This window comes from Battus philenor, unplaced genomic scaffold (assembly GCF_028537555.1).
Source record: "Battus philenor isolate CCGP_79_NKW_IND1 unplaced genomic scaffold, ilBatPhil1.0.hap1 SCAF_5, whole genome shotgun sequence".
Taxonomy (NCBI): Eukaryota; Metazoa; Arthropoda; class Insecta; order Lepidoptera; family Papilionidae; genus Battus; species Battus philenor.
In genome coordinates this window covers 11,320,658-11,335,548 of record NW_027181715.1, presented here as the reverse complement: position 1 = coordinate 11,335,548, position 14,891 = coordinate 11,320,658, and the positions used below count along the sequence as shown (strand labels likewise).

At 32.0% G+C, this 14,891-nt stretch overlaps 2 protein-coding genes across 2 annotated transcripts; one reads left to right on the top strand and one right to left on the bottom strand.

Moving 5' to 3' along the window:
* Window positions 1-201: 201 nt before the first annotated feature.
* On the top strand, window positions 202-8,707 carry RagA-B (Ras-related GTP binding A/B). The gene is made up of 8 exons (XM_068772425.1): window positions 202-407; window positions 4,547-4,584; window positions 4,684-4,783; window positions 5,218-5,435; window positions 5,939-6,105; window positions 7,139-7,232; window positions 7,731-7,883; window positions 8,275-8,707. Exons 2-8 carry the CDS (start codon window positions 4,573-4,575, stop codon window positions 8,452-8,454), a joined length of 924 nt encoding a protein of 307 aa, XP_068628526.1. The 5' UTR covers window positions 202-407; window positions 4,547-4,572; the 3' UTR covers window positions 8,455-8,707.
* Window positions 1,331-3,654, bottom strand: HBS1 (translation elongation factor EF-1alpha (GTPase) HBS1). The gene has a single exon (XM_068772424.1). It carries the CDS (start codon window positions 3,556-3,558, stop codon window positions 1,549-1,551), a length of 2,010 nt encoding a protein of 669 aa, XP_068628525.1. The 5' UTR covers window positions 3,559-3,654; the 3' UTR covers window positions 1,331-1,548.
* Window positions 8,708-14,891: the final 6,184 nt, after the last annotated feature.

The following is a 14,891-nucleotide window of genomic DNA, read 5'->3' as shown; positions in this document are numbered from 1 at the left end:
CCAGACATTGCCTAGCCTAATTGATTACCTAGTTTGACTGTTTGCCCCAATATACCTTGAAAACGGTACCAACGTGGTGACAATACAGCCAAATGAACATAGACAAAATAGACCCAAGTTATCTATGTTAATTTTAAGGCACCTCCGTTTTGAAACTTCATTCATGTTTTCGATTATAGTGGTAGATTCGTCTGTCGATTTTGCTATGACTACGACCTCATTTCAGCACACAAGTGAACAGTTTAGGAGAGTTAACTTTCCCACGTCCCACGCCCCATTTCAACAGATGCTAATCTTGTAGAGAATCAATTCGGCAACGCTGTAAGGACTCAAACATCTTTCCCCTCTGCCAGAGATTTAAGAACTTCACTACCCACCAGGATCAACGCAGCCGCCAGGAACGAACGGTTTGGTCTTTTTATCTTTGCTCATGCCAATGCCAATTCTCGCCACACGGCATGCGGGTTCTTTTTTATTTCAAATGTATTCAGAAGCTGCTGACCATAATATGAAAATATTTTTCCCTTAGCCGGCTCTTATAGCAACCACGGCAAAAGGGGCTATTCTATGCTCTGGTATCACCATGGTAATATACATGCATCCTTTAAGTACCTGGCAGCTAAGGTCACTCACTGTGATTTGAGTAAAACGCACAATAAACGAAAACAGGTTTTTTTAAATCTTGTGATCACCATTAAAATAATCCTTAACACAGTTAAAGCCATTAATTCCTATGGTTTATTACTTAAAAACTCTTTACATTTTAATAATTCATGTTCAATATACTTTTCATTGCATGATAATACAAAGGTAATACATGGGAGTTTATGGTCCAAGCATAAACAGTTGCTTGCAAAGTAGTTACTACATGAAACTTAGAGACATGTATATAAAAGTTCATATTTATTTCTAGAGAAACCATTATATACACCACTAATCAATTATATTTATTTCTATCCTTATTCATATAGATTTGGGTTTCATATTTATACTATGTATTTTCATTTGTGTATAAATTTTCATGCAGTATACTGCAACTCCAAACTTTTCTCTTAGACTTTAGTTGTAATATAATACATTTCATGAAAACCGTTCTTCTGTAGACACTACAAAAAACCCCAGATCAGATTTTTATGCAAGAAATGAAGCACTTAATATATATGGATCTATAATTGTACTAATACAATAATCCATTTAATTGTTTTAAGAATCTCTAGAAGTGTACATACTTCATAGATAGTTGAGGAATTATAACTCTATAAATAATAGCACATATTTGTCTGCTTTACATAATAAATAGAAAAGAAAACACTTTTACAACTATAGCAATTTTTATTAGAATATACATAAATATTCATCTCGATTCTACACATTTTATAAGTAGCACAATACTTATTGCAAATTTAACAACAGGTTTGTGCAATGCATAACTTATGATTCTGTAGATAACCATATCATTACATAATGTTCTCATATATATAAACATTTTCTATGTTTAGCCAATAAATATAAGATGCATGGCAATTCTATAACTGAGGGTCTGATCAATCAAGTGTTATAAATATCTGTAATGAGCCCTGCTGCTATTGTGACTCCAGAAACTCTCAACATTATCCGTCCCAACTCCTTAACATCCTTGTACCGCTCAATGCAAATAGGTCTACAAACTTCTATATCAACAACAGCCACAGAATTATTTCCTAAGCAACGAGGCTTTTTCTTCAATATTTCTCCTGTACTCTTATTTAACAATGCTTTTAATTTTACTATATTTGCAGACTCTACTAAGCTTTGATGATGTATCAGAACAGGGTAACCTTTTGTGATTGGTACTTTTACATTAAACACCACCAATCTAGCTTCAAAACGGGTACTGACTTGTACCTGCTGCACCGGATCACTAAGTATGAAACCTACAAAGACATTCTGCATGTCTACTCCAGAGAGAGTCACACTGACCTGATCACCTGCAAATGCAACATTGCTGGAAAGATCATTAATACTTATACTTCTGACTTCAGCCATTTCTTTAATGGGACAAACAAGAACTTTATCACCTTTGTTTAGCACTCCATTTTCAATGCGTCCTGCTACACAGAAACCTGTACCAGTTCCTTTAAATATATCATTAACAGACATGCGAAGTGGTTTGCCAACAGACCTAACAGGAACATTGCATTGATCAATGACATCTAAAAGACATGGCCCTTTGTACCATCTGCAAAGCTCTAATTCATTTGGTGGTTTCACTAAGTTTTCACCAGTTAATCCAGAACAAGGAACAAATGTAACATCTGACTCTTTAAATCCTGCTTGTTTCAAAAATGTCTTGAGTTTCTTTACAATTTCATTAAACCTTTCTTCAGACCAATTAGTTGTATCTAGTTTGTTAACAGCAACTGCAAGTTGGTTGATGCCCAAAGATCGAACCAATAAGGCATGCTCTCTGGTCTGACCTCCAAGTTCAAATCCTGATTCAAATTCTCCTCTAGTCGCATCAACAACCAATAGGGCCACATCAGCTTGACCTGCTCCAGTAATCATATTAGGTATGAAGTCAGCATGTCCAGGTGCATCTAATATAATAACTTTCTTTGATTTTGTTTCAAACTGAGCTCTTCCTACATCCATTGTAATACCTCTCACTCTCTCTTCTCCAGTTTCATCTAGTACCCAAGCATACATGAAACTTTGCTTTCCAATCTTCTTACTCTCCTGTTCATATTTATGTAAAGTTCTCTGACTCACTTCACCTAACTCACACAGAAGACGGCCCATAAGAGTTGATTTTCCAGCATCTACATGTCCTATAACAACTATGTACAAGTGATCTTTTTCAGAGCCTCTTTCATCAGAAAATTGCTTATTGGGATCAACTTTTTCTTTTACTCTACTAAGAACTTGAGTAGATCTTTCTGTTGCTGGAGATTGGTCTCTAGGTGTTTGAGGCCGACTACCTGATCCCCCTTCTTGTTGAACTTTGAAACCTTTAATTACACCAACAACTTTAGGCTCAACATTTGTAGCAATCACTTTAGGTGTAATGTCAACATTGACAGTTTTAAGAGGCTCTATAACTACTATAGGTGGAGCTTTAGCCTGCTCTTTAGTTTTCTCAGCTTCTTTTTCTTTACTCTTATCACTATTCAATAGCTTATCCAAAGCTTTATCAAAGTCAAATTTATTGCTTAGCACTGTTTGTATAAGCACATTTTCTGATACAGTGTCACCCAATATATCCCGCAGTTCATCTAAACACGATAATAGCTTGGCTTCGTCTGCTTCAGTGAGAGATAAACTTCGAAGATCTGTAGACTCGCGTCGCTCAATTCCCGACCCAATCTGTTCAGGGGTTTCCTCCTCGACTTCTTCTTGAATATCATTATGGCTTTCTAGAAAGCTTGAAATCGCTTGATGATTACGAGAGCGATCATACATCCATTGTGATGCATCACTTGGTGACAAACAGCTGTCTTCTTCAACCGAATGTCCATACACATCGTCGTAATCATAATCGTCGGAATAACTCCTGTTCCTTATATTCCGGTGCCTAGCCATTATAGTTACCTTTGGTTAAAACAAATTATTACATACAGACATATTTAAAATACATACTTAAGAATTAAAAGAGAAAAATCTACACGTTTCTCAAAATTTCGATTCACTCTTAATAATTGACATCTGACAACATTTGATAAATAATATTAAACTCCTTTTTACGCAAAAAGTTAAGTAACTTTTTATTAAAAACGTATTAAAATTAAATAAATAAATCAACTAATTATCATATATCAACATAGTTTATGTGAACGTGCTCTATTATTTTTTAAAATTATTTTAAGCCAATTTACGTTTCTTCTGCCCTTTTTCGATTACTGTACAATATTGTTTAACTGTTTATTGATGGGTTTAAAGTTCTGTAATAACCAAAACTAATTAAACTTATTATAAGTGTTGGTTGTATTCATAAATTTTATCAAATTTCGAATATTATCGTTTCATTGTGTACAGTAGTAAAAAAACATGTTAGAAGATAAAATCGACTAATTACTATTCCTTGAAAACCAATACGGTGTTTAGTCACCTATAAATATTTATGTTTTTATTTACACATAGCAAAATTTTAATAGCCCTCTGAACAATATAGTACTAATTATATTTTTCTCTTACCGATTTTCTCTTCCATTACTTTCCATTACATTCCATTAATTAATATACAAAAAATTATATTACAAATCTTAATATATCTTAAGAAGCTTTATAATTTTACGGTGTTAGTTTATTTAACGCATACAACCTAAGCATACCCATAACAAAACTTGTCACAGTGACATTGAGTAATCTGTTTTGCAATGTGTGACATTAATGGGTATCGTCTTTGTATCCTATCGTGATTTGTGATTAAAAGATTTTGTGATACTCCCACTTAATATCTTTGCATACTGAAGATATAAAGAGCAAATGTTTACAGGTTACGAATACTAACGAGAGTCATAGTAAAAAATTGCGTGTCATTAAAAACAAGTTCATTTCTTTTAAATTTTAGACCCTTGACCTTAAACAATTGCAACTATGAAGAAAAAGGTATGTATCATAACGCAGCTCTCTGTTTAATTATATCAACGTACAATAAATAAATTATTACTATATTCATTAAATCCTTACTTGTCATAAATATTCAAGGTGCTGTTGATGGGGAAAAGTGGCTCGGGTAAAACTAGCATGAGATCCATAATATTTGCTAATTATATCGCAAGAGACACACGACGTCTTGGTGCTACGAGTAAGTTTCTTACACTGTTATATTGCTAACTCAATTAATATTTTTTTCTTGAATGTAAATGGTTTAACAAAAAAAATGTTAAATAATGAAGGTAAATAACTATAGGAATACCGTTTTACTTTGGTATGTAACACCAAAGGATATTTAAAACAAGTTTAAATTTTACTTCGTAAATAACCTAATGGCAAATTGAATTGCCTAATGAAAGACTTGCCCACTGTCACTCTTTTCTATTATTATATTATATTACTATGGGCTTTTTACCAAAAAGGTAAATTGTTTTAATTTTTTTTATTCTAAGGCAACTTTGAAAGTTAGACTTGGAATCAAAAATTGTAACTGTTCTTTACAATGTTGAACAATTGACAGAAGAAGCTTCCTTATTTATGTATGAATGCTGGAAATGTTAATTGCACATTATTTTAATTTTTCAGTTGATGTCGAACACTCACATGTCAGATTTCTTGGTAATTTAGTGCTTAATCTATGGGACTGTGGAGGACAAGAAGCGTTCATGGAAAATTACTTTGCATCACAGAGAGATAACATTTTCCGTAATGTAGAGGTTCTCATTTATGTCTTTGATGTAGAAAGCAGAGAAATGGAAAAAGACATGCACTATTATCAATCATGTTTAGAAGCTATATTACAGGTTATGATTTTTTTAAGTTTATTAGTTAAATAAAAAATATATATTTGCAATTGTCTCTCTCAGGCCTTTTTTTGTGGAGACAAAACTTTGATTTGTGCTTATTTTAAATCTGTTGTTAAATGATACTGTCTACACTCTACTGCTATTAACTGCTTCAGCTTCATCATTCTATCAACTCTGGTATGTCAACTACTGGACCTCCTCCTCCCAATATATTTCTTATAAGACAACTTGATTGTGGCTTGCATCCCATGCTTTCAGACAACCTTGATAAGGTCATGTGTATATAGTTGATGTACTCTCTGTATAAGTCTAAAAAAGATTTTTAATGCTTTCTAATAATATGCTTCTCAATATATTTCTTATAAGACCACTTAATTGGGACTTGCATCCTATACTTTCTGACAATCTTGATAAGGTCATGTCTACCTAGTTGGTGTACTCTCTGTATATGTCTAAAACAGATTTTTTAATACTTTCTTAACAATATTTTCCAACTGCAGAACTCCCCAGAAGCTCGGATATTCTGTCTAGTGCATAAAATGGACCTGGTGGCTGAAGAAAGGCGAGAAGAAATATTTAAAGAGAGAGAGGAAGATTTAAAGGGACTTTCAAAACCACTAGAATGTACTTGTTTTAGAACAAGTATATGGGATGAGACATTATACAAGTAAGTATAAACTTTTCAATTTTTACTTTAAATTAGTAGCCTTAACCATCTTCTTACTGTCAAAAACTATTTGAAAAAAGTAAATGACACATTTTAATGTTAGCTCTTTATTTATTGGTTTAATTTCTCATTGATGAACAACAATTACTTATTATAATGAGTTTTTCATTTCATACACTGAGACTTAATAATAATGACTTAATTGAATTTCCCTGTAATATTTTATGGTACATAATTTTTTTATGTACCATAGTAAAGAAAGGTACAGGATATTTGCTCTTTGGTGGTTCTAAGTTCTTTTTTCAGTTTGATACATCTTGATATTTTAAGCCTTAAGTTGTTGTCACACTTGGCAACACATTTGGAGTTTAAGTTTCCTACATTTTCAGTTTCATTTTTTGACAAGTTGGATGCAAACTGCATCCAGTATCTTCCGACAATCTTATTAAGGTTGCCTGTATAAGCCTCTAGATGAACATCATAGGCTGAGCTTGCCAGTCTGAGGTCTCCACTTCAGAACCTTAAAGCCCCATTGGCAATTATTTCTGTAAGCTATGTGGCTTGCGCACTTTAACTTGCCAATTTTCTGTGCTATTCCAATTACTTTAATTAAAATTGTCTAGAAATCTCCTGAAATTGATGCATGTTAAAAATAATAAAACCATAGATCATATCATCAAGTCTTGTTAAAAACCTCTCGGGTCCCATGAATTATTAGCATGAGTGAGCATTGAGTGATTGTCCATATCAAGGTGCCCTCATGAGATGGCCTTTCGTATTGTCACTCCATGAAATGTCTATGACGTATAGGCTTGGTAGCTTCCCAAGGTACTTGAATAATGTAAAGGTCCACTATCAAGACTCCTAACGAAATCCTCGTGTTTAGTTACTACAAAGAGGTTTAAGCCAGGCACCCTTTGTTATCTGCCATATAAAACATAGTAAATTCCAACAGACAAACAGTGTTGATCTGTAGTTTTCTATGTATATATGTGTTATATTTGTATGTATTTTTTTTTATTTCTTTTTCCAGAGCATGGTCCAGCATAGTTTATAAATTAATACCTAATGTAAAAGCTTTGGAATCATCATTAAAACAATTTGCAGCGATTGTTGATGCAGACGAGGTTAGTATTGCAATTTATTTATCCACACTACCAAAAATGACCCACTATTGTTCCTCCACCTTTAAAATAGTGCGCATTGTTATTTTCATAAAACATTTGAAATTCTAACTCAAAAGTTACTTAATCATAGCCAACATAAAAAAATTTAACTTTTCGTTATGGTATATGAACTTATGACTTGACTAAGTATGATGTTTTTTTAATATATTATTGATCACTCATGTGAAGGGTCCAGTACCAGTGCTGTAAACATTGCCTTTATAGAACAGTGAATATAATTTCAAAAAGGGCAGTGATGTCAGATTTAATGTGGCCACTGAAAATGCAACTATGTACTCATCCAAAATAACTATTGATTGACATTTATATAATACAGTAAAATTTTAAATAAACAAAATATATTACAAAATGCTAATATTATAGATATAACAATACTAATACTAGTTCACAGATATTGCTAGAGAGTTTCAGCTCTGACTCATACATTTATCAATGCAGGTACTTTTGTTTGAGCGGGCAACATTTCTAGTTGTATCCCACTGTCAACGACGGCAACACCGCGACGCGCATCGCTTTGAGAAAGTCTCTAACATTGTGAAACAGTTCAAGCTCTCTTGCTCAAAACTTGCCGCTCAGTTCCAGAGTATGGAGGTATGAATATCCTAATTTAATATAAGTATATTTCTCAATAGTTCTGGCAAAAGACTTGTTATCTTATGCAGATGCAGAACATTTAATAAAATTTCCTGTGTTTAACCACTATATACCCGATCATCACATTTCGACTTGACAAGTTTGTACTTACGTATTAACGTCACCGCAGCTAAAGATTTGGCAGTTTATAAATGCCGCTGTAAATTTTTACCACAAGATAAATAAAACATTTTATTGTAAATTAAACCACTTTATTTAAAAACAAACTTATCAATCTTAACCAACAGACACGGTGGCTTTATTGCGAAGTACCGTAAAGTTCTTTAACTCAGGTAGTAAATATAAATAATTTCTTACATTGCATAACATAAAGTAATGTTGTTAATAGGTCCGGAACAGCGTATTCGCCGCGTTCATCGACGGTTTTACTAGCAACACCTACGTGATGGTCGAAATGTCCGACCCCAAAATACCGTCTGAAGCCACACTTATCAACATTCGTAATGCAAGAAAACATTTTGAAAAATTGGAGAAAGTGTCCTCTAGCGCCCCCAGTCAATACCAATGAGACAAGTCTATGCTTGAACATTGGCAAACTGAGACAAGTCTATGCTTGAACATTGGCAAACATTGTCCGCTTATGCTAAGCATGAGAAACTTCTTGCCTAAGCGAGATACAATATAATTGGATTTCTGTAGCCTTCCGTGAATGTTGTCGTAAGAATGTCATCAAAGTTTTAATAGAAAATCGTAGAGAATATGTATATTTTTAATTAAATTATTTTTTTTTTATAAACTTTCAAACATTAGGTGCAACTGTCTTTATGGTTAAATTAATATATATATATATATATATATATATATATATATATATTATGTATTAATATATATATATATATATACATATATACATACATAATATTTTTAAAAAGTTAAAAATACATTTATAGCTTTATAAATGTTTATAATTTGGTTTCTATATTTTAATCTAAACTAACTTCATTAAGCTCTGATAATTATTGCAATATACTATAGACAATACAATTTTCTTAATGTATATTTCTGATTTATCGAGATTTGTATCTATAAATTTTTCAAAGAAGGCAATATACATTTTTCCGAGTGATATAATGGTTTCTGCATTCAGTTAAGAATTGAATATATTTTTTTTTATTTATTCATGAACAATACGTAACTTAAACGAAATGTAATAAAAATATTTATTTATAGTTTTAAAAAAAAACCTGTACAAAAGCCACCAATTCATGAATAAATTTTTCTTTCATCTTCACACATATGATATAAGCTTTGAGTAATTATCCATAATTTATATATTAATGTTGAAATTGCATGTAATTTGTTATTAAGTATAATTATGTAACTGAATATTAAGTTAATTTAAAACATATGCATAGTACATTTATTCTTTTAACTGAAGTTAGGTTACATCTGTGATTGATTTTGGTTTGTAGTTTTTATAAACTCCTTTTGTCTATTAATTCAGCGTTAAATTAAACATATTTGCACATATTCTGAAACTCTGAAATCTCTCTAAAACTACATTCCAGTCATTTAAGTTTTGTTCTCACTACTCAATGTCATTACTTTTATTAAAATTCATAAACATATGTTTTATCTTTGTTACCAGTTGTCTGTACAAAGTTGACATATCACCCAAATATTAAAAATGTAATAATAAAATTTTTTGTGTTTATTTATTGAAATGAAAATAGGATGTTTTAAATCCCATTAATGTTTATATGGTCTTAAAAAACTTACGGATTATTTCATATTGAAAATAATTACTACTTACTATCTGTTCCTGTAGATATTGACTGAAGTTTTGGCCTGTGGTATCCCTATAGAAAAAGTATTGTAACATAGTTATCATTCATCATTTTATACAGGTGATTGGAAACAGATGTAAAAGCGTCAAGGCTTTTACTAACAAAAAAGCTCCTATTAATCTTTTACACCTAAAACCGATAACCTTGTAGATTATCATTACATGGTTTATAATTTCTAAAACCATTGATTTTTGGATAGGGTGTACCATGCATTAGAGCTTTTATATCTATAACCTATCATTGTATATGTAATTTATAAAGGAATTGCTATTTTTGACCGAATCTTTGATACTCGGTCTGCAAATATACCTAAGGTAGCAGTATTATTTTGAAAAAGACTTTTGTCAATTAAGACGGATTGAGGATTATGAGACACTACACGTTTGTGCGCAGGTAGATACGTAAAATAGTTTTGTTATCTTATCTATAAATAACTTATTGAAATTAGATAACTCCAAGAAAGATGTCATTTGTAGAATCTAACTCGGTTGGGCAGCATTCGAAAAACTGAAAAACATCTTGTTCAATATCCTTCAGGGCTGTAAGACGAAGACTAAGTGTGTTACCATTTATGACTGACGGCAATGAATAATCTCTTACTTCCAGCCCCATTAGCAAGTACGCAGCCTCTAAACGAGCCATGGAAAAGGCTATGCTAGGGGTCTCAAGGTTTTAAAGTAGAAACCGCAGACCTGCAAGCGCAGTGTAAGACATTTACACATAAGGTTGGCAGACGAGTTTATTACACTATTTTCTATAGGTTGTTCTAATATTGTAGATCTATAGGGAGTCCTATGTCCAACACTGAATGGCCTACAGATGAAACAATGATGACCTAAAAAACTTATTCTGTTTATGAATTAATCTTAATATAGACTACAAAGACAAAATCGATAGACATTCGTAAAAGAACCATGATAATATTAATGCTACAGTATAATTTTTACATAGACATGGAATCAATCCCTACGGATTAGGCAGAAAAGCAATTTGTGTAAACACGTAGAGGACGATAATCTTATCAATGTTTATAGATATGAATTACAGCAGAGAGAGCGTTAGAAGATATCCATACATATATATGTAAATTTGAAACATACAGGGTAAATGCATAAAGGTATTAATTCTTTGAAGGGGTGAATGTATAGCTCGCCTGAAAAGTAAATTATAGTATTCCTGTGAGTATTTGTGAAAAATTGAGATTAAAATATTTTATTTTTATATCGGCGCGTCTCTCTATCTCTCTGGAACCATAAAGCCTAGAGATTTGAAATTTGGTAAGAATATTTCTTTCGCCGTGTAGAGATCTGCTAAAATATTCCATCGGCAAGAAAGGTTGTGGGTAAAGTATAAAACTTAGCCATGACATTTTTTGGCTTGTTAAAACCTGTTGGAGTTCATAAATACATTTCATATATTATTTCTATGTATATTTGTTGCAAATAGCCGTAACTTTGGAAATATAAGTTTGTGCAGGGGTCTTCGCTGCCATCTCAAGCCGCACACCCAAATACATAATATACACTCACACGTGTGCAGTTGCTGCCTTCGTGCGAATGTTACATATTTTCTTTCGTAACATTCGCACGAAGGTTCTGCCGTCCTTCCTTACGAAAGAAAATTATTTTGCGTATGTGACGTACCATATTATACCAAAATGACGCATGCATATTGTTGCGTAAAATCGTCATGGAAGATTATCATCAGATAAAGGTCGGTCGTTATATAGGGTCCTGGAAATTCGTTTACAATTATTAACAGAGAGTCCACATTCTGGTGCACCACACTGTTTTCTTTTCTTTATAATATGTAGATTACAAGTACAGATGATAGATTCTATAATCTATCATCTGTACTTGTAATCTACATATTATATTATACATATAAAATTTTAACATATATAAGTTAAAATTTTTAAGGAGAGAATTTATAGCTTCTTTCCTTTGCTTACAATTAACGTATCGTACGCCTTGGGAAGTCACTGGATGCTAGCAGCGCAAGACATGGGATACCCAAAGATGATCGTGGTTATCTTTGAATGAAGTCCATATCTTTTAATAGTTGCCTATCAGCTTATAAAATGATCACATCCTGATAACTCTCAGACCTCGACAGAGATTAAGCAAAGTTAACTTTATTTTGACAACCGTGTTGTTTGGCATGCGGCTAACTTTTAGGAAAGTTGCCGTAACAGACAATGTTCTTCAAGGAACGACACCGCTACTCCTATCAACCTTTTTTAAAATATTTTGTCGTATATACGTAATTTCAGTCAATCAAATTCAAAGTCAATTCAAACTTTTCGTATGGAACAATGATGTTTACTACACAGTGTAATAAACGGTAATATAATGTAATGTAATAAACACGTGGAATTAGAATTGGACTAGGTACTAGAGTGCTAAATAATCAGTACCACACTGATAAAATAATTATTCTGAAAATATATTTAATTCCTTGTATATATGTACTTTGTACACTGTATATACAAAAATAAGTGCTGTTATTGCATAATGAAACTATATTTTGAATATTTAATTATTACTAAAAATTCCAAATACTAAATTCTGTGCCGCCGATCAATGGTTCAAAATGAAAATAATGAAATAGATGAAAATAAAAAATATGTTTAATGTTTGTCGTAAATTGTTCGCATTATGAAGAGGTTCCTAAAGAAAAGAAATGAAAATTTTCCATTACTCAGGTGTGAAATAGCAGCAGCTTCATGTCCTGAGAATATACGATGTTTAATAATGTTATCAAATTATTGTATTCATTTCTCGCTACACGTTTTTAAGTTACAACCGTCCTCGTGTCAGCTGTTGTAACAATGCCAAGCCATGGACGTCACGATAAAGAGACATAATCGCTAGTGAAAAGAACCTACGTAACGTCATTAAATGTATGAATAAACTATTTTATAAAAAAAGTACACGTGATTCAAAAGCGAGCGGGCGTTTCCACGAGTTTAGTCTGGCACTGCTCCCCATTGATAGTGAACGTGTTTACACGTCTAGATGACCTTGAAGCAGTCTGTTTAATTTGTGGCTCATTCGTTTAATAACCGAGGTCGTGCGAGCTCGTGATCTTGATCTTAAATTTGAAGTGAGTTTGTAATTAAAACAATTTAAAATGTGTGCTGTTAGGTATTCTATTTAGATTTGGTTTTAAAATGTAATATTTAGTTAGGTATTTAATGACACAATTGTTAACTTGTTACATTAATATTATTTACATCATTTTTTCAGCTATACGTTTGTGTTATTATTAAATATTCTTAAAAAAAACTTGTTATTGTTAATAACTATACTTGCAGTAACTTTACTATTGTAAGATAATATAACAATCTTTATACGTTCCAACAGAATGGCACAACAACAACCTATATTCGATTATCATGAAGAAACACACGGAGAGAGACTAGCCCGTAAATCAAAAGAATCTCCTTTTATGGTCTTTGGTGAGTAAATCATTATTTAGCACTTGTGATACCTTCACAACTAATAAATTCCGTAGAAAAAAAGGAAACAAGTAAAAAGCTGCTAAACTGTCACACATTTGTATTATATATTTGTAAATGAATAATATTTTCTGCTACAAGACAATGGTTATAATAACATGATTATAAATAAATTAAGAGGTCGAAGCTTGGTAAGCCAGATACCAAAAAATAATCTAACCGATGAAACAGTTAAATATTGTATAATTGTGACGCAACATTTAACGTACAATGCGCTCGAACTTGACAGTAAAAGTCCCGTCACCAATTTCTTATCGTGTAATTTTTTTACCTAAAGTATTTTTAGGTTAAAGTACCAAGTTTTATGTTCACTACTTTGTATAGTATGGTAGTAAAATGTTACTACATAGTATTTTTATGGTAGCACAAAATGACGGTACACAAATATTAGTTCTTTATATATTCGAACGTTTAATCTGAAAGGTATTTATTATTTCAATAGGTAAAAATTGATAATATCTCTATAATATCTGATTGGAAATTACGCTTGTAGGCGTTCCAAGCAGTTACGCGTTTTCCTTATTGTAGTAACACATATCTGTTTCGCAATGTGGGTTTTCCGAACAAAACTTTTTCATTTAAGTACCACTACGTAACGTACGTTATTATAATCAAATAGTTAAATATATTAATTCTATAATCACTCAATACTTTTTAGTTCCATTTTACTAGTCGCCCCCTGCTCGCTTCGCGAACTTAATGAACGCCCTTGCGAGTGGAATATCCCGAGATCTGAAATTCTTAGCTGACCTCTACTCGGCGAAAGAAACATTCTTACGAATTTTGAAACATCTAAGCATTATGGTTCCAGAAATGAGGCAGTACTAGGGTAGAAATCTTATAAATAAATAAACTATAGAATAATATTTAATTTGAAAATTAATAAAATTTCCATTTTATTACATTTGACAAATGAATGGATTTTAACTTTCAAAATTCTTCATCTTATGAAAATGAAATTAACCGTGAAAATTAATTCGATTTTCAATAAAATACTGAACCTTTTAAGATACTCAAAGACAAATCGATTAACTCCAACTTGTATGTTTTCAGGACTGGGAGGATTGGCAGCGGCTGTGGGATACGGCGTGTATTCCTATAAAAACCGTGGGAAAATGAGCACAAGCGTATATCTAATGCAGTTCAGGGTCATCTCTCAAGGCTTAGCCGTCGGCGCCTTAACAGTCGGCATGGCCTATACCCTTTACAATAATCACTTTAATAAATCTAAGCCAAACATGATAACTGGAAATGTTATACCAAAGGCTAATGAGCATTAGACCTAGTAATTTCTAGATTGTGATTATATCTAATGGTGTAAATTATAAATCAAATTATGTAAATTTAAAAAGAATGTACTTATAACAGTTGTGTTGTAAAGTGCCCCAAAGGCATTTATAAGGTATACTTGAATGTATGGAATAATGAAAGAAAATTTATTTATTTCAAGTCTTTATGAAAGGAATAAAGCAATTATCCTGAGGCCACATGAATAATATACCAATTTACAACATTTGATATTATATATAATGATATTCTTTGAATTGATAGAATTTTAATTCTTATCTTGCTTATATGATTATTAAAGTAATAGCAATGTTAAGTGTAGTTGAGCAATAACTACTTTTTATAGATATC